Source organism: Sinohyriopsis cumingii, chromosome 17, assembly GCF_028554795.1.
Source record: "Sinohyriopsis cumingii isolate HCF-2022 chromosome 17, ASM2855479v2, whole genome shotgun sequence".
NCBI lineage: Eukaryota > Metazoa > Mollusca > Bivalvia > Unionida > Unionidae > Sinohyriopsis > Sinohyriopsis cumingii.
In genome coordinates, this window is record NC_142977.1 from 81121754 (window position 1) to 81149336 (window position 27583).

Genomic DNA, 27583 nt, shown 5'->3' on the forward strand with positions numbered 1-27583 from the left:
ACCTTGCTCCACACGTTCTGGTCATATCAAATACAAGTTTTGCTGAGGATAGACACTAACTAACCATTCAAGTATTGTCAGTTTAGGAACTTTATTCTAATAAGGCTGACAAGCGACAATCACTCATTGTCGAACAGGAATAAGATCCTCATATCACTTTTTTCTTTCTTCAGAGGGCTATCAGCGAAACTGAAGCCGGACAAGTACATATTTGTTATGTTCTTAAATATGAGGTTTGTATTAGAAAACTGAGATCATCTGAGTGGTCAGTGAGCTATCAAATTGTTGTCCCTAAATCGTAGAGACAGGGCATTCATAGTCAAGCCCCTGAAACCCCTTTGGTGGGTCATTTTGGGGTAAATAAGACTAATCATATCATTTTTGTTCATTTTCATTGGCCAAAAAAGTAATGTTTGTAAATACTATTGATCTTCTCATGCTTGTCAAATGGTATGAAAAATTATATCATAATTTACCAAAGGATCACCTGCAACCTATTTCTGCATCTGACTAACTTTTTAGTAGAATAATAGATGACTGTGTCGGATCCCTGCCTAAAGCCAAGTGAAAAATTAAATTAGGGTATGACAGCAATACGATGGAAATGAGTTTTCAGACTGGTAACAAAGATATGGCTGTCACACCCATACCTCAAAGCTCTGTTCGTGCTAAATAGAATGAACCTTATAGAAAGTTAGAACGAATGTGAGTGTTTCAAATTGCATCGTCAATGCTCCTGAGATGTTAACATGTCAAAGGAGTATGATGATAGAGATACCCGTATTAATTGTGTAATTGTACATGTACCTCACTATGAGAATTTAATTGGTTGGAATGAAACCGGCCTGTAGTGTCTTTAGTGTAACAAGTATTTGGAATTAAGAAACATTGAATAATCTTGGACAGAAAATTTCTCATATTCAGCCAAAAGACAAGAGTGCACTCACACATCCATTAGTTAATATGAGCACTTGTTTCAAGATTTTCCAACACGATTAAATAAAATCTACCATGACCTTGAAATTGTAGATTCTGCACCTGTGAAGTAGCATCCGTGCACGATGAATCCTCTCAAACAGGAATGTTTGAGAAAAAAGATTGAATTTTAGCTTGAGGGTAATTCTCTAGAACAAGGTAAATGTAACTGGAGTTCACCATGTATTCTCGTGCCAATACCAGATAATACCTTCTGCTTAATGCACCGATTTTTAAATAATAAATAGTGTGACCAAATCAAATTCATTTCCATTGTCAAGAATCGATGACTGCGTTGACAAAATTGGAAATGCAAAATGTGTCACCCAATTTGACCTTCTGATAGGATTCTGGAAAATTCCACTCACGGAAAGGACAAAGATAATTCCGGCATTCATAACTCCATTGGACTTAGGAATATAAAGTAATGCCGCAATTCATCTTTTGTAATTTTTTAGATAGATACATTCGGAAAAATATCATTAAAATCTGACGTAGGGAAGCTTTTTACATCAAAACCGAACCCAGTTATTTGCAACACAAACACAAATAGAGTTTATAGTTCTACAATGTTTCTGTTTTCTTTATTCCTATCCATGCTAATCACCAGTAAAGGTTATAATAATTATATGGGTTATAGGGGCTGTTAGTTTTATTTATAAAAAGAAGGTAGAGAAGTTAGAGTGAAATAGGGGTTCATTTTATTTATTACGGATTTAGAATCTATTTTAAATGAACTTTTTTAACATCCGATGTTGTGTGCTCAGTAAATGAGAGGGTGTTGGTCAGTCCAAAAGACTGATCAATGAGGTGTGGTTCCAACATTGCATTCTAGTTAGAAGCCAGAGACTTCCACGTGGTATATTACAGTGAGAGACCAGAGTGTCATATATGTGTTTAATTCTCGTCTGAGGCCAGAAGCTCCACCGTGTTTAATTCCCTTTAGAGACCAGATCAAGAAACAACCGCTATATCAATTTCCGCCAGAGGCCCAAGTGCGGTTGTTTGTCCTTGCCGTCAAACATATCGTATCTAAGTCGTTGATCATTTCAAGGGTGCGTTCTCTGAGTCTCAAGTGTTAGTGTTGTATGGAAAATGCATATAGGATTATATGACTGTGCACTAATGAATTCCTGTACTCCTGTATTTGATTTGACATTCATGTTCTGAACGTACTGATGTCAGCTTGTGTTCGTTTTAAATTTTGTGTCCAAATTATTTACTTATTAATTTTAATCATATAGATAGGTTATGAGTACCTACTTAATTGTTAGGCAATCTTGAAATGCAGGAATATACTTTAAAGCAACGGAATCATTTTATTCTTATCTTAGTTAATGCCCGAGGCGTAACAGAGGCTCTCATACATCCGGTGTTAGTAGCCTTGACACGTAAATTCAAAGTATGCGAGCGAAACAATCGGATGCAGTTTATTATTGAGCTAACAATAAATTAGGGTCCTGAAATTTAAACGGGAAATTTGAGCATTTGTGGGAAGATTTCATTCAGTTCGGGCTGTGCACTAAGAGAATTCACAGAGAGGGAGACGTGTAACCGGACAGTAACCGTCATATTCTAGATACAGTGAACAAGGATAAGTGGAAATAAATGAAAAGGCACTCTGAGTAATGGGTGGGATTTGGTTGACTATCTAACCATCGGACTGTAAGAACTTCGAAAGATATGATGATATCCTGGCCGAATTGTATAGTTCATTGAATTAAGAAAATTATGTTGCATGCAGTTACCTGTATAATCTTTGCACTGAGTGATGATGTGCATTTGCATTGATCAGAATATAATGGGCGTAGATATTTAGTCGAACTAACAATATAATTACGAACATGGCATTCTAAGTACTGCCCTAGCATCACGACCCTGTATGAAATTTGGCATCGGTGTCAAATCACGTAATCAGCATTGCCACTCTTAAGGATCTGTTTGTGAGAACAATAAAGTGCGGAGAAACAAATCAAAACAACAACACGTGTTAGAAAGATGTTTCACCCGCCCCCCGCCCCCTTCATATAAACATGCCGTTTGTGTCACTGATGAAACAGCTCTCACGGCAGCTTGGCATAGAAATACCAAGTCGTATAAGAAAGCAGACATATCTGAATAATCGAGACCCATATTTGTACTGGATTGGCAGCTATTGCCATCACCACCACCGGTTGTCACTGTAACTGCAGAAGCAACAGTCACCAACAACACAACGGTAATAATAATAATAATAATAATAATAATAATAATGAGGACTTTGTATAGTGCCTAATCTTTTGAAGCTCTAAGCGCTTTACAATATTAGACATGACCTATAACATAAAAAACATATATAATGATATGATTACAAAAATCAAACACCATGAAATTAGAAAACATAAAAAACATGCTGAAAATATTTCGTACAATGGGCCATGATGCAGCCACTTCTGGTCAGTGAATTTCAGTGCACCGATCCCGCTCATGCACATTGATCTGCAAAACGACGTACACAAAACATTCATGGTGTCCACAGATACTTCTTTCAAGTTGACCTGAAATGTCCCGAGCATGTTGACAAAGCACGCAACGATTATCCGCTGCTCCAGAAGCACTGTCAGTGAGAGATGGTTCATGAGTTCCGAAACAAATATACTGACTGCACCAAACTGGTACAGAGTCTTAACACCATACAAAATTATATAATGCACGTGAGAAATTTGCAGTTGTAATCACGAATGGGTATGCATATAACTAAGATCCATCGACTGCTTCGATTTCGTCAGCACGCCTGGATGTTCAGACCAATATGGACCTACGGACAAAGGATACCAACCAATTTGGAAAGGACCGTTTCAAGCTGATGTTCAATGCCATGTTTGGGAAAACCATGGAGAATCTGCTCAAACGAATTAGAGTCGATCTGGTCCCTGATAATAGTGAACGAGACAGAATTGGAAGGTTCATTGAGGACATGGCCCTTGAATTCCGAAAAATCTTTGATGGCGGACTTTTTACCGTTCAGAGTATAAATCAAAATACAAAATAAGTATATGTCGAAGCTGCTCATGTAAGAGTTTTACTATGAAAAGTTCCAACCGATTAATCAGGATATGGTCAAGTTGCCCTACACAGACAGTACGTCGCTGACATGTATTTTCCTGAACGTGCAGCTCCTGCTGGTACTAATTACAGATAATATGCTGAAATACTTTCTAACAAGACACTGTAGTTGCAGGGTGCTGGAGGTCGAATGAGGGTGATTGATGCACCTGTGGCACATTCGTAGAATTTCTTAATTAAAGCTGTTACATATTTATAATAATGTCTTATCACGACGTGAGGGTCGGTCTTACTCAAAGACAGCCGAGAAAAACAAACACGCAATCAGACACAATTGTGCATTCACACTGAAACTTTCTCCGGCAAAATTAACTGGTAATATCCCCGTGTGGTCGACCCAAACGTAGTTCGCTCAGATTAATGCGACCAAATACAACTACACCTCAGCGATATTAAGACCAGTGAAATATTTCCATTCCTTGCAGCGATTCCAGCATTAATGGCATCAGTGGTTGCAAAAGCTTCAGCGTTAGGGGCTGTTGAAACTGCATCAGGAATGGCTTTGAAAAGGCGGTTGGAGGCCGTATAAAAAAGAAGAGGTCTTATATAAACGGACACGAGTCATCGAATACCATTGGACATGTATTCGATTACCCATTCACAGAAGATCATGCAGCTGATGGAAGCGAAGGTTCTCAACCTTCCATGGATCAGTCTTGATTTACACGCGATGACAAAGTCTATAAAATATCTTCGTAGTGTTTTGATGCGAGATGATTTTGCAACGATGGTACTACAAACATGTGAACATGTTATCTTCAAACTGGATTCATCAACAGGACCGATCACTCACTGGGACGCATACGTGATAATGCCTCAGCATAGTTTGTATTTTGATTAGAACGGACTTGCACCGTTAGTTAAAGTTGGTAATTATTTATGCGGGACACTGGTTTAAATTTACTAGTACAAACTAAGTTGGATGGTCCCATATGAAGTCATTTTATCACTGAAGTAATGTAATCTGACCGATCTGATTTTATTGTGGAATTTACCACCGGCTGAGTGCTGCACCACGTGCCAGCTGATGTTAACATCTATAACAATTTTTATCAACCGCAAGAGGAAATTTTTAGTCGAAGTGGTGTAATCAAACCCTCTTATGAATTATCAGACAATTTTGTTAAAGTAGAAATTGCCATTTGGAATAACCCTGATCTACCACAACCAACCCTAAGTCAGTTTGGAATCATAGCACGTTTACGTGGAAACTCTGAATCATTGAGTGCCTTACCATATATAAAAACACTCCAGGATTGCTTCTATAATGGCAAAGTAGCATGCACCGAGGGATTCAACTCACATATGTTTACCACTGAATATTTTAAACCAACATTGACTCAACTAAGAAAAGAAAGGTCTCGACTGTTATTTAACAAGGACGCGCTTGTTTGGGTAACATTAACTGGGCAAAGACGATCTTTAGATGTCCAAGATTCTGGCGTAATCAGTGTGTTTTTGTATGACAGGGGTGCCACACCACCAGAACACACAATCGCTGCACATCTAAGTATTTCCGATGTAAGTTTGTTTGTTTATAACTGCAAGAAAACTGCTTTAGTAAAAAATGATAATTGGCTGTAAGTGCCCATGCGTACGGTGCCTGCACGTGATGATGACACCTGAACAGGTCTCCGTGTTGTGCAATTCAAATAAGCAATTGCATTTTTAATAGAACTATGACGGACCCTCAGTCTTACCGACGTGAAAAATAATCGGAGCGGAACAACAGCTGCGAGATGGAATTACCAAGAGAACTGCGCTGGTTGTGAAATACAAACGCACGTGCTTGCTCGTAGATGCTATTTACGGTCTTGCTACGGAAACATATGATGGTCTTGTTGCGACTGAAATCACGACAACATCACCCATTCAACGTACACGAATCTGAATTGTTGTCAGAACTATATCAATAGTAACCAATGTCTCTGGTAGAGCGAGTAAATTAATTTTGATGTGACTACATTCACCAGAACGCTTATGTTCCGAATTGTTTGCAACTGCACAAAGCAGTCTTAATATGATCAGTATATTATAATCAGCAGCAATTGATGATAAAATAATAAGTGCGGCTGAGTTTGAGACTATGTTGACGGAAATGAAAAATCACAGGAAGTTACGAGCAAAAATAAGAAACAGCGCAGATTTACAAACAGAAAAAGTCAAATAAAAATCAACATCCGTGCATCGTGTTTATATTGGTCGCTACCATATACTAGTACATTATGCTGCATGAGTTTTTCTCTTTTCTACAATCACTGCAGACTAGAGTAAGTCGTACGAAAAGCAGGTCTTTCTCCCTACTAGTCCTCATTGGAGGCATTTCCATCCAAAGAGATTCTACCCACCATAACTAGATCACTCCTGTCACGTGTGTATTTTCCAATCTAACCACACATGGTCCATATTATCTTCTCCACGTACAAAATGATATAATTTTAACACATGTTGAAGTTTCTTATATTTTGATCTTAGATTGCTTTGTTTTTCACTATTGATGGTTTCTGTCCTTTTCAGAAATCTGTAATTTGTCACCATCAGAGTTTCGTGAATTTGCCCCGTGAAATTTTAAACTTAAAGGTATCCCAATTTAGAATGCATACAGATATGAAGGAAATCAAGATAGAGATATATGGTTAACCAATCTGATGTCGTTGAAATTGATATAGGCCCTTGAGGGCTCGCTGTAGAGCAGGATACTCCAACATGATGTACATACTATACTGCAATTGGAATAAAAAGCGATGTTTCTCCAGGTTGAAATGGTAGCTTTGCACTTCTCTAAGATTAGGCGCAAAATCAATATGGAGGTACTAATCGTGCATCTCAAGCATGCATTGCAGATCAGAATTTGCACTGGAAATTTATACACTATGACAGAAATTACTTATGTCCCATTTTAAAGAGTAAGAGAACAGCATACAGGTAATGGTTTAAAATTTAAAATATACCTGCCTATGACCAACACATTGATTTTATTCTTTATTTGTATTCATGCTTTGTCTCTGTGGTTTTAATTGTTAATGAGAAAACATGTCATGCTACCTTGAATCATAAACTAATAATTTCTTTGCACACCGTATGCCAATACTACGCTATTGTCAAGCTGCATGTGCATACTAAACAAATATTATGGTTAAGAAAACGTTCTTGACCCTCTTAGATGAATACAGTTAAATGTAGAACGTTTCTCATTCGGTTTATTCAGTGTAAGGGAAGTAACCCATGTTAAATAAACTTTACCAGGTACTTGTTTGTCATTTCTCTGTTGAATTTTACGTACAATCAGCTTGACTAAAATGACAAGGTAATATTTTCATATCATACATATTTCCTTTAAAAACACAATGCTTGTAATTTTGGCCTCCGAGCCCCATCAATTAAGCATTATTCAATAACGTTACTGCTTATCAACACAGACCGATGCTTCTTCAATCGTACAATTGACTTTAGCCTCACATGGGTAATTCCTGTCATACTCTCATTTTTCTAAGAAGAATCAGTATTGGATTGTTGATTTATTTCACAAAAAGTTATATCTGATGTTTTGCATTTGACAAGAATATATGCAAATTACAACGAAATACGTGTGTTCTATTTTATTCATTCACGTCGCATGGTCTATGAGTGAATTCTGTTTGATATATAACTCAAGCACAATGGACTGAAGTTTAATCATTGTACTTTCTGCTAATTATTAGTTGTAGTAATGAGGATAGCACGTGAATGTCTAACATCACAGTAATAGTTTAATTGTTTAGACAGCATCTTACAAGCCTGTACATGATACGTAGCCAGTGTTGTTGTTGTTGTTGTGGGGTTTAACGCCATTTTTCAGCACACGATAGGCTATACATGGCGGCCAGTATTAATGGTGGAGGAAGAACCCGGGAAAACCCCGGAAAGAACCACCGACCCACGAGAAGCTACTGGCAAGCTTTCTCACATACCCACATTGGCTGAATCTTAGACGTAGCCAGTGTAATATTTCACATACCCCACCCGCGATCTGTTGTGGGCAATATCTATGTCTGAATATATGTGTAATATTTACCCCAAATGTGATTTTGACATAATTTGCAGTGACAAAATATCAGACTTCTTTACCCGAGATCAAGGTGTAAATATTTGTTATTGATGAAAGTGGATCCAAATGTCATATTCAAAAGCAAAAAATAGACCATTGTCTATGTATCTCTTGTAGTAGACTATACACTGATTTCCTGACGCCGGAGTAAAAGTTTACAGTTTATTGTGCAATTTTGCCCACTGATATAGCTTGCCTGTGTAAGTAAACACACCAGCTCCTAAGAATAGTAACTCCATGATAACAAGTCATTTCTCAATATGTTATCTGTGTCACGTGTCCCACTATTGTTCTTATATATCGCTCGTACAAAAAGCCTACAACTTTGAAAAATAGGTTTTGCTACAGCTTTTTTGGTATCTGTGTTATCAGAGATTGCCAGAAGTTTGGGAATTACTGAAATAATCCCGTAAATAGTTCCATTGGAGACCAATGGTAGTACAAGACTTTTCGTAAATTTACCTTGGTCAAAGTGTTAAACTTCAAACCACAACAAATTTGCATGCAATTATATGCTTATGAAATCAAAAGAGGTGATATAACTATGTCGACCACGGCTGGTTATGGTATTGTTGTCGAAAATGGTATGGTCCGTTAACGTTTCGATATAAAACGGGGTAATGCAACCAGTTGTTGAAACCAAACTGCAGCTTAGATGCAGAACTAATTCAATCAGGCTGAAATGGTAGTTTTGCATTGCTTGCAATTATGCAAAATTGAGATGAGCTGCACCTGTTCAATATCCATTCAAAACAATATATATGCGAATAGAGTTGCTTAAAGCTTGTGTTCACATGGACCATCATTCTATGGCCACCAAACTTCAATGTTTGATTTCAGCCAACCAATGTGAGAATATGAAATTAAAGATTGCATAAGGAAATATCAAATATAAAATAAAAATTGATGGTCCCCATGCTGAAGGCATGTCATTGGAATGAGCTTTACGTTTGAAATGAATTATTAGTAATGTGATGCATATCAGTTAAAGACTGCACTTGTCAGTTTGAATGTGTTTGTCATAAGAAAAACTGTGTTGTGCTAACTTAGCTCTAAGTAATTTAGTTCTTCGTACAAGATGAAATGCATTTATACCGATCATCGCACCTTTGATGTTTTCTTTTTGTTTCTATTCTGATCAGAACAAGCTAGGCATGTAGTTTTCATATTATGACACTGTTGTCTATGCTTTCGTTGCATTATTTCAATCTTGTCAGAAGATTTACCCAGTCATTCAATCTGCAAAATACTAGTTTACCTACATGTGATACCAGGCGTTTTTAATGAACTGATACAGGGATGATTAACCTCGAGGAGGAAGAGGTAAGGTTTAATATTCTGATTTCTAATCTACGTAGTCATCAAGCTGCAAGATACAACACATTTGTTTTAAACCGAAAGTATTGATTTATGATGCACTAAACGTACATCACAATTAACCCTCATAGAAACAAACTCCTTAGTGGATTTTATCGAGTTTGGACTCCACCATTACATATCTATGTTTCTAATAAAACTCTACAGATATGGGGTTATATATGTGGTTTGTATAAGCCAAAAATCAGACAAGAATAGTACGATTAAACGTTGTTTTGTGTATTAAAGAATGTTCTTTGTTCCTCCATTTCGTATTTATTTTAGATGTCATCAGAGGTATGGTTTTAACATTTTCGGATTCATTTACCTTTTATTCTTTTCTCTATGTGATTGTGCTAGTATCCAACAGATAAAATTGCATACGATTTTGTCATGTAGGTTGTCCCCAGACGACTAACTCGCAAGTTGTAATTAAGTACCGTAGTTTCGATTTCTTCTGCCATTCGATACACTCAACGTAAGGTTAATTATTTCATCTTTACAAAGTTTGCTGGAACGCTAGGAAAGAGCTTCGAAACCCATGTCTTATCCTCCTGGTCGACCTATCTCGTGCACCCAAAGCAAAACGTGTATGATTCTTATGTTCAAAGCTAATTTATGCCTTCATTGGGGTGTAAACTGCAATGCTTTAAATATTTAATACGCTTGTTTCTTGCAACATATGTGATCAGGAGGTTTAACTAAAATTAAAAACGCATAAAATATTTTCCGTTGTTATCTTCTTTTTAATATTTTGGATTGCAGATATGACATCCAAACGCCGTCCAAATACATGGAAGTTTCTTGCTTGTGTTTTGGATTGTAACGTTTCTTATGTTAAATCTAATTAAAAATGTCAATGACAAAGTGTGAAGTATCTGGGTTTGACAAAGTGTGAAGTATCGGGGTTTTCTATCTTTTTTAAGGATAACATCTATATACTTCCCCCAGAAAAACTCCTTATGAATAAAACAGAAGCATACATCGTTTTGCCGGATAGCACTTTGCACATTTTAACATTTATGCAGAAAACCAAGTTATTACTTAACGTAGATTTAAATAAATTAATACAAATTATGTATAATTCGCCTTTACAATCCGTTTGCCTGGCTCTATTATTTGTGTATCTTTCGTTCAATTTAGCTGACAAGGAAACTCGTTCAATTTTGACTCACTTTATTTTAAGCATATAGTCAAGCGTTTTAGTCTGACATAGGACTGACTTCTTTCTTTCTAATAACAACTGAATACACACTTCGCAATTTGTGTAAGATGAGCTTTAAGAAAGGTTGTTTACAAATTGTAATATTTCTCGCATATTTCTCGCATATATATCAATAAATGAAAAATAGAACGTACTGTTAAAGTATGTGAAGACTCAACTAGTGCATTCTTTGTTAATAAAATATTCGTATGTACAAGGTTATCAGGCAAATTAGTAGAAAATGCCACGTTATATTAATTCACTTATCGTAGGTGTTATGCCTGGATAACCGACAATGTCAAAATACGCAAAACCGTTGTCCGATTAGCGAAGTAAGTTCATTTTCTATTGAGATGGGGCAAGTTGGGGGTAATCGTTCGGAACAAACTTTGTCAAAACCATTCTCAATCAGATTATGGATTAAACGGTTATCGCCGAAAGAGTCTCAAGGCGTGTTTGCATAGTGTTTGGACAACTAACGTTGCCATCCAGATTTTTCTCAATACATAAAACACAAAAATATCTGCATTTTCATTCTAGCTAGACAAATTTGATCTGCATTTAAATTCCAACACGCCCACCTGCTCACGCCCTCCATCACATTTGATTTTTAGCAATTGCATACGAATGATCGGACATGGACATATAAGTTGTCTATGCTTTAGACGTTATTTGCATTATGGCAATGATCAAGAGCATGCCTTCCAGCATAACACCGTCTTTTGTCGTCATTCAATCTAGCCGTGAATCCAAAGTGCAAAGGTAAAGGCACCAAAAGAAGCTAGGGAAACCACAGTTCTGAACATGTGTTTAGTGTTCCAGGTACGAATTTTCTCCCGAATCCAGGATTCTCCTATAAATAAACAAAGACAGGAATTAGATAGTAGTATGGCAGTATATGCATATATTAATACAGTAGAAAACAGAGTTTGTGACAATAGTGCATATTTAAAACAAGGGCAAGATTCTAACTTTCAGTTCAGCCTTAAGGCTATTTGAATTCCGGGGAACGGAATGGAATGGAAGCGAAGTCAATCGTTTTCAAAGCATTCCTTTTGGCATAGCATATAACTTAACTCAAGTATGCCTATTTTAAAGTATATCTGAACATTACTATATTTAAATACTATTTTTAGTACATCCATCCAATATTATTAATCACATTAGGTATTTATGCTCGACATTAATTATCCATATATGTGTGCATTTCATTCCACACAAAAAATATTACGCAGAGAATGTAATGCAGAACGGAAGGGGACTAGATAAAACGAGTAGAGATTTGTGTACATATACATAAAACATGAAAACACATGCAATTTCAAATAATTTTATTTTTTATGAAAATTAAGGAAGCTTATAATTTTGACTTATGATTGGTGAATACGTTTGTAACATATCAGGAAACCATTTTTCTACTAATCTCTAATCTATTTTTGTTGTTCAATATATGTGAGAATAAACGAACGTAGAAAAATAGGGCACTATGGTAGGCTGACGGGGTAGTAGTAGAGATGCGCAGTAATACTGAAATGCCGGTTTACTGCGGTATTTTTTTCCGGTGGTACATAACGCGGTACTTTTTCACTATAACGGTACTTCGGTACATTCCAGCAGGAAACAAATGTACGAAAAATTCCCGAGTAAACCTTTTTTTAATTGAATCATATCAAGAGTATGTTTCATTTTTCATGACAAAATAACTATAAAAAAATTTCATATTTCACAAAAATAGTTGTGTTTGCCACTAAATAATTTTGAATATATATGTATATCGCATTGTTGACACGTGTCACGTATGCCAATAGGGCGACCGAGTAGAATGTTTCGAAGGATAATCAGACCAAATCCACATTTCGAAACATTTCGGATTGAAGAAAAACGATTGTAAAAACTGAACCGATGCATCAACAGTAAGGAACAATCACTATGGTATAATCTCATAATGTCTTCAAATGAATTCGACATAAATCCGTGAAAGTTATTAAGTCCAGAATTTCCTTGAATGAATTCACAGTATTTCCGTGACAGCTATTGCAAACCCAAACACTTTGAAATATTTCAAGTACTATAAATGCAACAAATGATTAAATTAAATAAATAAATTCCTCTCAATGATAAACTTCCAAGACAGGTGTTTAACTAAGAATGTCTAATTCTAAGTATTAATTCTCTTATGTAGAATACTAAGACGTAGGTACTAAAACGTAAAGATGGGTCAGTGACTCATTTACATCGGACCGGTAGACAGGTTTACGTGGTTTACACTAGCTGATCAAGAATTAGGTCAAAGTGACCTCTCACTAGAAATGATGTACTGAAATTGGAGCACGTGATGTCCACCTGATTTATATTACATGTCAAGCTTAGAATTTTATGATTGAATCTACGTACTGTATACACCACTCATCTTTAAAGAACAAACTAAGATCCTAGTATGTTAGTTTTAAAAATATCGTTAATTAAATGACTCTTAGAAAGCTAGTATTTTGAAAATAATACAAATAATATAAACATACAGCAATATACAATAGATACACACGTGCATGTAAATGTCTGTAGTACGGTTGGTTGTGTGCATTTGTGCATGTCTATGTCTGTGTCTGCGAGACAGAACGAGAGAGAGAGATAAAGAAGAGTAAACCCGAGACAAAATCAAATTCTGATTCCTCTACTAAGGTTATCAAATTGTACTTGCATGATGTATGAATTATTTTCAAACACCTCAGTTTATTTCAGGCAGTTACAAATTGTTAAAATTTTCTGACGCGTTTTCTTATATGGCGTGTTATTGGTGAAGCTAATAGTATCGGACACTGGAAGACATCGCAGGAAAATACAACACATTCAACTGGATTTCTGTTTTCAGGGTATTTAATAGTTTCAAAGCATAGTTCCAATCTATGAAGCATTTAGGTATAGGTTTTTTAAAAAGCTGAAAATCTCCAAGATTTAAATTCATTGTTAGGTTTGTAAAGAAAGAAACTATCTTTAACAACCCTTTGTGGATTCCGTGTACTTCTTGAAGCTTTGCCGTTAGAAAATAGTACCTGGTTTTCTTCCTGTCATTGCATACAACCAGGCCTAGAATGACGCAGTTAGCTGAATAATCCTCCACTGGGAGTGGGGGAATTTTGAAAACATAAATATTCGTATACGTCATTTATATCAGAAAATGAACTCGACTTTTTGAATGGTTCTAAATTACAGCAAACAATGTCAAATATAAGTTTCTTTATGAAACCTCAAAAGTGCGCAAGGCATAACTCTCCAAATGAACACTTACAAAAGAAGTAACTTTCTGGTTTAATATATTTATATCTTAACACAAGTTATGTCAAATACATTTTCCGTCATTCAAGAGACTGTAGAAATGGTAGTTCACAACTGTGTTTATTTTTCTTTCTGTCTTTCTTGTCTTGAAATGTATTGAAGACTTAAGAGAAATTTAAACATATCTTCCTTTGAATCTTTACTATCACTAAATAACCATTCCTTCATTAGGTCAAAGGATAGCATGCTACACAAATCAAGCAGATAAAATTTCAGTAACTGATTAAATCGATCAAAGATAGATAGTGCAGGATCGGATTTAGATTGGAACTTATGTATAAACGGATCTGTACGTAGCTTATTTACATCCGTGCAAGTTGATCTATATTACAACTGGCCAACCAATCATTCCAGCTTTTTTCCACTTGTGTCTGAATCATGAATGATATCTCCTAATTCATTTGAAAATAGAAATAACTTAAGAATTTTAATTAATTTTCAAAATTTTCTTCGTCTTAAATTTCCATTGAGGACAGGGGCGCCTGTTGCACTGCAGCACGAAAAAGGGGTCAATTCATCAAGTGCAATGGAAAACAATTTTGTCTTGCGCTCGATAAACTGACCGTACATTCCACGAATGCATGTTTTTCAGTACATAACAACTGTCCGTTGTGTTAAGTATATGAAACATATATTGAGCACTGTTGGGCTCGGGTCACATTTATTACTTCCGTTTCAGTACCCATGAATGCAAGTCTTTTTTAGAGCATTTTTCCTCTAGTTTTTGGTGGTGGTACAAGACTTAGATTTAGGTATTCTTTGTGTTGATTTAAAGGTACTTTATTATTTTCTAGAATTTGATCATTATAGTGCGGTTGTCTATTTGCATTATGGCGGCAATGCACAGTGAGTAATTAGGCATTGGCTCTGATCTAGAAGCTGTGATCAATTACGCATTGGTTTGTTTACAGCACAGCCTGTCAAAGAAATACCGGATACCTATTACAAAAACTGCTGTGAATTCATCTTTGAAGGTATTTTAGATTAACATATGATTTATTAAGATTTGTTCACAGTAGAAAGTTCAGTAGAGAGAAACAAATGAAGAGATTATAAAGAAAAATAATTGTGACCCGAGTCCTGTTCGCGATTTCTTTTATGCTCACTATATTCCTTGGCACTGATCTGTGATTCCTATAAACAGTAAAATATTTGCCACTTTCTCTCGCCGTGAGTTTATCGAGAAATCTGGCTCAATTTAATGGTCTATAATGTTGTACTTATCTATTTTCCATACATATGCCACAACGTCTTGAAAAACTACAAAAATGTCCTGATTAGTTTCATATCTTTCTGTTTTAAATATAAATTCTTTTAACTGCCTATCTAGTGAGTTCTGAAATCTCCATATATTCGTGTTATTTGCATTTTTAGCAACATGTAAGCTAGTTTCTGTTCTTGTCAGGAAGCGAATTAGATATGGGGATGGCTTAATACCCTTCTTTCAGATTTTTGTATTTTTGTATCCATCAAACTCTCACATTTTATTAAATTACTATTCGCTTCAGCTAAATTTCAGTCTTTCGTGGTTAAATAATGAGTCTATTTATACGATGTTCTTTTTATTAGCAGTTAATTCTGTTCTGTTTGTATTGTCTAATTTTATAATATTCGCCATTATAATACAAGTTTGATTAAGTAATATTTGCGCTGTTTTTACGTTTTTTATGTGTGGAGTATGTCGACGCTTCATTTGCTCAATGTTCTTATTTCGACAAAATTAAAGGATGTACATTATCTCATAAAGTTATACTAATTAAGTTATTTAAATATGGATATGGGATTCCTAATGATCTCTAAAGCAAACTGTTTCATAAGCTTGGAATTGTTAATGACTACATTATTTGATATATTTTGATTCTTCAGACTCCTTAGAATAATAATCTGGTAAAATATTGCACCCATTTCGTCCAGAATGTTTATAATGCCCCATATTTATCATAATATGCCTGCAAATTTCGGAGCAGAAATATACAATATAACTGCGGACGATATTAGAACATTTGTTATTGCCTAAATATTTGCTATTATGCCAGTGTACATCGCTAGAAACAAAACAGTATTAGGTCATTATACAAAAAATTCAAATAACTTTCCTTCAGAATAATTTGTTTCATTTTATTCTTTTAAAGTTCTTTGAATTTTGGAGCAATCAATTATATATTTTCCATTTATTTTATCAAAATGAGATTTGTATTGGATACCCAATTATCAAAGGTATCCTCATATTCTTTAGTTTAAGTAGCACACAGCATTGTACCGTTCGATGTTGTCGTTTCTATTTGTTTTGAACCTTCAATACGTCATTATTCGACGTATAGAGATAACTCCTGCAATTAATATATTAATTCAACATTCTCTCCCTTTTTGTGGTCCACTTTATATGGACAAAGAACACAGTTAATTTTACTATATGTTCTCTACATTTGTTTCTCAGTACTGACCTTTCCACTGTGTGACAATCAATGCAAATCATATGTTAATCTAAAATACCTTCAAAGATGACTTCACGGTGTCAAAGGCTGACCTGCTCTTTTTTGAGATGATGGACTGTCAATATAGCAGCATGTAAACAGAACACAGATTTCACTTCCGGATCATCACCAAGGCCTTATTACTCACTGTCCACTGTCGCCAAAACACACATAGACAACAACACCCTCAGCTCATACTATCAAGAATAAACAGTTTCCTTCAAATTGCTACCAAAAATGCATAAATAAAGCTCTTCTATCACCACCAAAATGAGAGAGGAAAAAATGTTCTAAAAATAGACTAGAACTACATTCGTGGGTACTGAACTGGAAGTATTAATTGTGACGTAATTCCATATATAGGGGTTTCACGGTTATCTCCCCTTGAAAACACCAGAGGGCATCCCCGTGCAACTCACTTCCTGATAGTTCAATCAATTAAGATGGCAGATGTAGCTCAAGAAAATGTGACAGTCCGCCCACATTATGCAAGCAGGATCGATATCTCACCATCTTAAAAAGAAATAATATTAATATTTTATCAATTGTTTTACATCTTTTTTTCTCACCAACTTGCGCTGCTCCTAGCTTTCAAATAAATATTCTCTGCCCATTTCAGAACTTCATTATCTTTCCATTACTACCTTATGTTCTAGTTTGTATTATTTGATTGTGCGAAAGTGTATCGCTGCGTAAAAAGTTCTTGCAATTTGTCTCACTTGAAGATTAATGAAAATATGTTTATTTGTTGCAGCTTCAGTCAAAGCAGTTAATAGAGGTTGAACGACAACGAGAACAAATTCTAACTTCTTAAGGTTCTTTTATTATTGATTTAGACTGTTGCTTGTCTATTAATGTTCGTTATAGTTTTCATGAAATAACCTGAGCTTTTTTAAAACGCACAAATGTCAATCACCCTTGAACAGACAGGCGCACGTACGAGTCTCCTTGATGATTACTTTAATTTTATTTCCTTGAACGGTTGGAAATTTTAGAGTATACAGTTTGGAGAAATATCAATGTTAGACACACTATGCATGTATATGACATTTGTGGCTCTCATCCATCTGCCTGCCTGTCTGTCTGTATGTCTGTCTCCTTTCAACTGGTGCATGGGTATGTATATCCTCGAATGAATGTGTGTTCGCATACGTATATTAAATGAGCATACTGGTGAAAAACGAGAATAAAATGATGCTAAGATAGAAGGAGTGACCGATAGATGAAGACAACAAATATGAATATTTGTGAGTATCCATTTATTATTGACTTGTAAAGTATGTTCTTACAAGCAGTCTCTTTTTTAAATCATACTGTTTGCAAGTTTACATCCGGTCACGTGGATCAATATTGATTTAAAAGGCTAACCAAAGTAATATGATGGAATCTCAAATAATTGGATCTTTAAAACTTACATATTTGATGGAAGGAATGTTTACCAGAATTAAACTAATTTTAAGAAGACTGTTCTATATGAATTTGCTGGTGGCAGTCAGAAATTTTGTCTAAAGACCCCAGCAAATTTGAGAGTTATTACCTGTCAGCATAAGCAAAGAAAAATCATGTAATATGACGGAATCTCAAATAATTGGATCTTTAAAACTTACATATTTGATGCAAGGAAAGTTAAACATAATTAAATTAATTTTAAGAAGGCTGTTCGTGATGAATTTGCTAAAGACCGCAGCAAATTTGAGAGTTACTACATGTCAGCATAAGAAAAGAAAAATCATGCTGAAAGTTATTGCATGCACCGTCCGATACTTGATGTTTCAAAAGTCAAAAAGAAAATGAACAAAAAAAAAAAAACGTCATTGGCCATGCTATCTAATCTGAGTATTGTACGATATTTACACCCAAATATGAATAAATATTCCGTCTGCATTAGTTATACTCCTTTGTCTTTATGAACAAGATCATCTGAAATTAAATGTCTGACAAAACATATTTCTTTCCCGAAATTAGGAAGACGGCCTTTCAATAAAATTATAGATTTTGAGATTATAACTTTCGTGCCTAATTTTTACTTAGGCGTTCATTCCTTTGGTATCGTTTATTAGATATTCATTTAAGTTGATCAACACTTTAGACCTCGTTTTAGGGTCAGTGACCTTAAATAGTAACATATCAATAGATGTGATTACTTCTTGCAGAAAGCTCATATATCACCTCTCTCTTCTCAATCCCCAAGGCAGGCATCACCTCAGTAATATACCTTCCCTTCCCCCTTAGATAATTCATTATCCTTTTTACGGTGAACTAAGTGGGGTGCTCGTGTCAATAAATTCGAACTTAAATTCAACGGAATGCCCCATGTTTACCAGAACATGTGGTCGAATTCAACCTCACTGAATACTCCGAATGTAATTCGACCTGATTATCCCTCAGAGGATGGAGTACGCTGATGACTCACATTTAATCAATTTCGACTCATTAACCTTCGTGCTAATATTAGGGTCTTTCTCCCGGTTCCCTCAAGACCAGCATCTCAGTCCCGACGAATGAGTAGGCTAGATAACAAAATGCACTCCAAATAAATGTTGAAAGAAATTATTTAAGACTGATAGGTCTTGACCGCACATACATTGTATTTCTTACACTGTATATACAGTGTGTGTGTGTGTGTGTGTGTGTGTGTGTGTGTGTGTGTGTGGTGGTAATTCAAAGAGAAGTCCCATTATATTACCCCTCACCCTTTTTTCCACATAAAAGGAAACTTATAACCTATCGAGGCTTATATATTCCTATATATCAGTTATGGTATGTCCAGACAATAACAATGTGCATGTGTAATCCAACGACTCTTAAAAAAATAAAAGCAACTTATTTTCCAAACATTTTCATTAAAACAGTAATGTACGATATTAAAACAATAAAACATACAACAAAATCAACACATTCCCTTCTTGAAAATTGCACTGCTCCGCGCGTGGTGGCGGTGTCTATTAGAATAACTACGGTACTCTTTTGGTAATAAAGTGTCAGCGTATGATATAAAGAACACCAACTATAGAAAGGCAAATCAGCCATTAACACTATGATCAGGTCTGTGTATGTGTGTTGTTGGACTTTTAACAGCTTTAACAATTTTATTCATATAGCTACGATATCTGCAGTGTAGTAGGTTATAGCAATGTTTAGCACTGGGGCATCATGACTCAGACATGTAGCATCATGTCCCACCCAGTCACATTATCCTGACATCAAACCGACCAGTCCTAACACTAACCTCTTAATGCTGAAAACCAAGCAGGGTAAGGTCTAATTATGCGAAATTATTTAGATACAATGATTCTCGTTAACATTTAAACCTTGCGTGCACCTAACTTGAGGCCATACCTATCTCAATACCGTTAAAGGCCAGAGACAACAAAACGGTGTTACCTATTAAAGAACTATAACTACTATTGTGTGAATTCGCATACGCATATAAATTTATTTAAACACATTTGAATGTTGTAATTCGAATTTTTAAATTTGTAGTACTCAAAAACGTTGAAGTTTTTGCACTTCGTTTTTAAATATTCTTTACAAAACGAAAAATGTTGGCTAGATCGCATTTTAAGTCAATAAATCACCATAAATAGTGTAGTGTAGATCGGTCAGTGACCTAGAGAATCAAGAGTCCAAATGAATACACATTTTCGTAAAGTTATATCAATTAAGACCTTCATTTAGCTAAGCGTATTTGTCTCAATATATCAGCATTTCAATATGCTAACATGTATTTGTCCATTTTATGCCCAAAGCTAAGACTCCTGTATTTCTGAAAATTAAATGAATCTAAGATGCTAAGATACAAGCTGCAAACACGGCTGTTTTATCTAAACATAAACTCTTGATTAGCTCTGATCACCGTCAACACCAAGACGGGACTAATCATTCTCAAAAGGTAAACATCATTTGATCAATAGTGCAAGAATAGACCTCTGTCTTTTAATAGGGCCACATTCTAAAACAGTGGAGTACATGGCTAACTGGGAGTGTATTTTCTAGAAAGGAAGACATGTGAGATATGATGATCAGACTGGGTCTAATACTTGAGAGTAGATTCACTCGACATACACTGACAACATGGAAAAGAAAAAAAAAGAATATAACTTCTCCGCTTGCAATAATGGCAACTCTGTTCATGTTAAAACGTATTTGACTTGCTCATACTTTAAAAAAAAATGTAAGTGCCTCTAGTGGGTAAAAATAAATCTAAAGATGGAGTGGCATGATGAAGAAGGGCAGGAATTCGTCCATGATCCAGTCCCGCTTCTTGACCAGCCATGTATCTGCAAATTGTTTCTGTAATTAAACGATTCAACTAAGATTTACAAACGTCCTTTTGACACCTTCCTTGAGGCAGGTGTTCTAAGCAAATGGGTTATCTTTCTCATACATTGATATACATGTTTTACGGCGTAAAATACCTGACAACTGTTTTTCCAAGTGCGGAATGCAATAATTGAACTGTCAGGGCTATGAGAGAAGGTCACACAATGGGAATTTTGCCTCCACGTAAGTGAGGACTGACTTGCAAATAAAATCTGGCCTCACGCCATTTCTGTCTTGAACACTGAAGCAGAGAGAGAGAGAGAGAGAGAGAGAGAGAAGGGAGGAATGGGTGGAGAGAGAATAATTAACATGGGATAAATATAAATAAAATGCAACCACGCATCTCTCTCTCTCTCTCTCTCTCTTTCGTTCTCTCTCTCTATCTCTCTCTTTCTCTCTCTCTCAACAACGTAACACATTGTTCAAGATGTGTTATGCATCGATTTGTAGTCCCATCCACCAACATCTCAATAACAAAAAGCTCATTCGATTAATCAAGCCTACATGATCTTTTTCAGTGTTACGCATTCGGGGCTTTTCCGAGTGTAACCTTGCCTTAAAGTGCCATACCAGTGTAGATAAAGTAAATCAAATTCAGTATTATTTGAATAGAAAATAAAATCATGAAGCGGTATAAACAAACCAAATGGAAAAATTCTCCATAATAAGTGAGAAATACGCTCAGGTTTGTTTTCGAAGATAATACACATCGGACCGATTTTATAGCTCGGTAATTTCCGGAGTGTATAGATGTCTGACGTCATATTTTGAACACACACCTTACTTCCGTTTCTATCGAAACATAAACAAAGTACGTGTTCCGTACCTTATTAGTTAGTTTGAAAACTTACATCATCACAATCATGTCAAGAGGAGATCGTGGAGGTACATGCAAGGGCAGCTGGGTCAAGTGTTTTGCAGCAAATTGTGGGAATACAAATGCTGATGGGTTTTCCATGCATTGCTTCCCGAAAGACCAATCACTTTGTCGTAGGTGGACAGATTTTGTAAAAATCAAAAGAGCAAACTGGGATGGTCCGACTGAGTTTTCGGCTCTCTTCTCCTTTCATTTCACACCAGAATGCTTCCCATTTAGGTATAGATTTGAGGTTGAACATATGTGAAGGGCACCAAAGAAAGTCAAACTCATTGATGATGCTGTCCCGCCTATCCACTGTTTGAAGGAAACTGAAAACCAAGCCAAGGTGACTGCAAAGGTATCAGAACCTTCAACACCAAAGCATCCGCTGTGTAGGCTTGAAATGTTGTCACAATCAGAGGAAGTAACTTGTCAAGTGTCACCGCCAAAGAAAATAAGAAGGAGCTATTCAAAGAGAGAAGCAGCAAGGGTGAGTTTTTCAATGACAAATACCATATTATTATATCTATGATATTCAAGAGATCAGTCACCATATCATTTCCATGTGTACCCTGTAGAACGTTCTTTCATAGTTTCCAAAACAAATGCAATAAATATCTAATAAATCAAGAACAGGGATATAAACATTTGATAAATATTGTCAAAATTTTCATGTTGCCTTCAACTTTGACCATTTGAATAGAGAAATCTTTCTGCTGGATGATTTAGAAGGCCTACATATATCTTTCATTATCGGAACATGTGTGAATCAGATTACATATAGATATTTACAAACATGATGAGGTTTATTACCATCCCCAATTAATAAAAATCTGCAAAACAAAATTGAGTAGAAATTTTACAATATTGTGTTTCGATTTTTTCGATGGTGCTGGTGTTGTCATGTTAAATAATTTTTCAGTCGCATCGTGACTAATTTTTTTTGGGAAGTCAGAGAATAGCCATCAATATGAGTGACTCATAAATCTTCTCAAATAAGGTACGTTTTGTTTCAGATTATTGCTGCACATGAGGAACATTATTGTTAAAAGTGGCATTAAATGCCTAAAAATTACTAATAAAACTGTCTGACAGTGAAATATTGTTGGGTGCAGCATTAAACACCTCAAAATCAAATCTAAAATTATATATGATTTAATATTGTGCCAACATTACGTTACAGAGTAATGAGGTAAAGAGCAGCTGCCACATGGAAAAGGAAAGTCTTGTAAGGAGTGTATATTTTTTTTAAGTACCATGGGATCCCAATCAGATCCCTAATTGCAGACAGACATGTCCAAATATTGAAATGGGTGAGGGAAAATATGACAGACACTCAACATTGTTTTGATGACTGGCATGTTGCTAAAGGTAATAAAAATAAAATTCAAAATGTTTTGCATTGATATTCATTGATAAATTGCCTTTATATGTCAATGCAAGTGTTAATGTTTTTAATGTGACACTCATAATCATACCCAATGTAGGTGGTTTAAGTTGTAGAAATTTTAGATATTCATAACATCTTGTTCAATCAGTTGGTCAAAAAGGACTTTTTTAAAAACTTCCATTTGACTTGCAAAAGGTATTGTTTAAAAAAACTTTTCATATTGCTCTTAATATCTGTTTCTATATACAGGACTGAAAAAGAAACTCTTTGCCTTATCAAACGAAAAAGACTGTTCGAATATAACTCCATGGATAAAGAGTTTGGTCAACCAAATGTATTGGACTGCAGCAGCATCGCCTGACCAAAACGAAGAATTAATGCTGGAAAAGTGGCAGTCTGTTATAAACCACATCAGTAATGTGCATTCTGGCTATGGTGATTTATTTGTATCATGTGAACATGGTTCTTTGGAGGGAAGAGAGAGACAAGAGAAGTGGTTTAAACCAGATAATATAAATGGTTGAAATCTTTTTCTTTTTAAAAAAAAAAAAAAAAATACTTGTATTCTTGGCAACAATTGTTTACGTCCATCAAGTTTGTTCAATTAGTAGGTCTATTTCTTATTGATCAGTGATATTTCGTATGCAAAAGCCTCTTATGGAGTACATGTCATATAGGCATGTAACTTTGCCTAACTGTATTGGTCTACTAATTTATTGAATATGGTACCTTGGAAGGAAGAGAGAGACAAAACAAGTGGTTTAAACCAGGTAATATAAATGGTTGAAATCTTTTTCTTTTAAAAAAACCCATACTTGTATTCTTGGCAACATTTGTTTAGGTCCATCAAGTTTGTTCAATTAGTAGATCTATTTCTTACTGATCAATGATATTTGGTATGCAAAAGTATCGTATGGTATTATGGAGTACATGTCATATAGGCATATGACTTTCACTAACCGTATTGGTCTAGTAATTTATTGAATTTAGATATATTTTTGTTAGTGCACACTTTAAATTTCATGCAAGATAGCATAAAACCAAGCTTTGATGAATATATTTTATAACTTATAGGATCTAAAGTATTTGAAAAGCTTGAAGAGATTGTGACCAGCAGATAAATGAGAAAATATGTACCAATGCTTTCATCTGGACAACAAACTTCAGCATTGGAGGGATACCACTCCGTGACCAATCATTCTGCACCAATAATGATTGGTTTCTCCTATCATGGAATGCTTTCAGCGTAAATCTTAACTTATTGCACACAAAAAAGTACTGATTCAGGTTTTTCAGTATTTTATTTATAGTCCAGTATATTCATCTTCAACTTTAATTATAGATATCAAGATCTGATCTTTTGATATCCTGCAATGTAAAATTGTATAACAGTTTTTAGTATTTTGGAATGTTTGCAAAAAAAGTATCTATAAAAATAAATTATCTGGTTTTGATAGAATTATATACTGTATTTTTGCATCTTTATTTACTCTGAAATAGGCTTTGGCTAGCTGCATTGCATTTTAATGAAAACAGCCAAAGAGAGCAAGCATGCACTAAGGATAGGAGAGCCAGATATAAAATAGTGTATCCAAAGTACAAGAAAGGAGAATACACTGTCAGGAAAAGCCTTGTTGACTCAACATATGGTAAGAATATACATTAGTAGTTAATGAACAGAAAGGAATATATCACTTAGAGATATAAATACTGTTGTACAAGTGCAAGTACCTTTATTATTTTTTTATATTCAATTCAAACAGTAAAGACAAAGTATTTGTTAAAGTTGACACTCCTTTAATTTTAAAGGCCATGATTTTGTCCTGTGGTAAAATAATTAAAATATGCAAACAATTGTAAAGACAAATACTTTTAATTCATGTATTAACTTCAACAAAAGGTTGCAGTTTTTGGCTTGTAAAATGCAATGCATATTAAATTTATTTGCAGATTATGGTGAATGTCTGATGAAAACAGCATTCACAATTGGACAGGTGTCTCACATGAATGATGAAGGAGTAAAACTTATGGTAGATGTATCACCACCATTATGTAGTCTGTATGAGAGGCCTCACACGGATATTGCTACTCAAAATCTTATCAGGTTTAATCGCTGTCAGCCTCATGAAAGCCAGTGTAGTTCAGGTTTTGATCAGGAAAGGCAGTGCGGATCCTCTGAACAACACATGATGGAATGATGACCCTCACTTCCTTGCCCAAGAAGTGCCAACACCACCGAGAAAATTTTCTATATGCTGTATACCGATGTCTTCTGAAATAATAATTTGAGAATTAAGTTGAAATAAATTATGCTTTGTGCATTAGATCAAATTAGGAAACAAACGTTTTAGTAGATAGTGTTATTGGCCCAGTGTGATTTATCGTTATTTTTTATATCAATAAAGTTCAATAAAGTTATATGATTCCAACATAATCTGTGCATATATATATATATATATATATATATATATATATATATATATATAAAACCATTTTTTCCGACACAAAAAATGAAATAAAACAATATTTAAATATGTATATGTGTTGTTTTTTGGCATGACTTATCAGTATCATTGTGGTAAAAAGGTTAGACAGTGTAGGCCTCCAGAAAAGGGGTTCAATCAATGAAGGCATCATAAAATGACTGGAAAAAGTGACTTATTTATTTGCTGTATTAATAACCCCAATACTATGCTGTCATGCATATATCATGAAAACAAAAGAACATGAAAAATTACTCAAACATTTTACTTACTCATTTCCTTGTTCTGGACATTCATCAAATTGTTGTCTATACTGGTAGTATGCAACTTTTAAAACATGGATGTCGAGACAAACTGGACCGAACCCTGGATGGTGTGTTATACATTGTATCCCCTGGTATTCATTGCAGACACTTTTGACCTCTATGTCACAACAACATACACATTCCCTACCTGTGGACATTACCAAACAATGTCCACAATTACACCTAGAGTTTTCTTCTTTAATGCATAGTGCTGTGCTGGTCAAATTTAATCTTATATTTATGAACACATCGACAGCACAGTACAATGACACAAACTGACTAAAGTCAGGAACAGGTAAAACATTTAGTACAGCACTGTAAAATTAAATTAGATAAGAAAGAAAATTGAAGTTGCAAGTAGATGCCTACCACATAAAAAAAGGTTTATTTCATAGTTTATAAAAATCAACTATTAGCATACATATGAGAAATTCGAAATTTTAACTTATAATACAGTGTACAAAATATGAATTTAATTTTACTGTTATGAGGGTAACTATCCTGCCTATTTCAATAGTTGTGCAAAAGAGGACCTCCTCTTCTAGGAATCTTAAGTACTTCTAAATCGTATCAAATTGTTCACAGGGTTTCGAAGCTTACAACTGTGATCCGATGTACCTTTTACTTATCAACGTATAAATACGTCTCTACCCATGAAATGCAATACATTTGTACATCCTTTATTACAGGTGAGAAAAAATTCATTTATAAACGAACAGGAGAATGTTGAACAGTACTGCAAATACCGTCGGATACATATATTTATCGTAACTTAGGCCGTATACATATTCAGAAAACAATTACCATGAATTGTCCGTCAATCTATCTTGTCTTTCTTCTTCGTCATCTTCATCTGCAACTTCGGATTCGTCGATATTGGAAATATAGGCTTCAAACTGGTGCGGATTAATTTGGGTGCCAGCAGCCGCTTCTACGCCATTATCATAATCTTCCGAGCTTATTAAATCCCCATCTTGGAATGGCGAAGACCCGCAGGACAGTGACAATTCACTTCCTTCAAAATCGCAGTTTTCGTGTTGAGTTTCTGAAGACTTTTCCATAATGTGCCCATACCAACTCAGCCTTTGTTTACAACAAGTGTTCAAAATGTGACGTCACACTTTGTTTTCCCTAAATACCGGAAGTGGTCGGCACTTGCATTCGGTTATTATCGTAACCAGGTGCAGACGCGATATTAGATAGGCTCACATGCAGTTATTACTGAAAATTTTACAATCGGATTTTTTACATTCGTATTTTGAGTATATATTCTCATTCACCAAGAAATAAACTGAATAAATGTAGATACACTGTTATGGCACTTTAAGTGAGCTTTAATCTTACCTGGATCTTTTTCGCTCGATGAAAAGCGTCTTTCCAACTTGAAAGAAGAAACGGTATGTCCAAATTAATCTTAGACGGGATATCCACCAAATTTATGTACATAGCGTTCCCTGTTAGGGCATCTGCTAGAGCGATCGACTTCATTTCTGCCGGCAGAATAGTAAGAGCTAAGTGGGCGCTATTTATAGCCTGCATGACTCGTTGTTACTCTTGTATTTTTGGTATACAAACGTATTTTCTTTAACAAAATAATAGCAAGTCCTTATTATTGAATAAATGCATATACTTATCCATCTAGTATAATATCAATTAAGGCTGTATTATCATAATTATCTGTATTACCTA

At 35.1% G+C, this 27583-nt stretch overlaps 1 protein-coding gene and 1 pseudogene across 1 annotated transcript; one reads left to right on the forward strand and one right to left on the reverse strand.

The window, feature by feature from the left end:
- Nucleotides 1-10248: 10248 nt before the first annotated feature.
- On the reverse strand, nt 10249-27382 carry LOC149779317 (uncharacterized). Its single transcript, XM_089938422.1, has 3 exons — nt 27239-27382; nt 16683-16731; nt 10249-11580 (listed from the first exon to the last, which is right to left on the reverse strand). Exons 1-3 carry the CDS (start codon nt 27380-27382, stop codon nt 11465-11467), a joined length of 309 nt encoding a protein of 102 aa, XP_089794548.1. The 3' UTR covers nt 10249-11464.
- LOC149779318 (uncharacterized) lies at nt 22927-24356 on the forward strand (annotated as a pseudogene).
- Nucleotides 27383-27583: the final 201 nt, after the last annotated feature.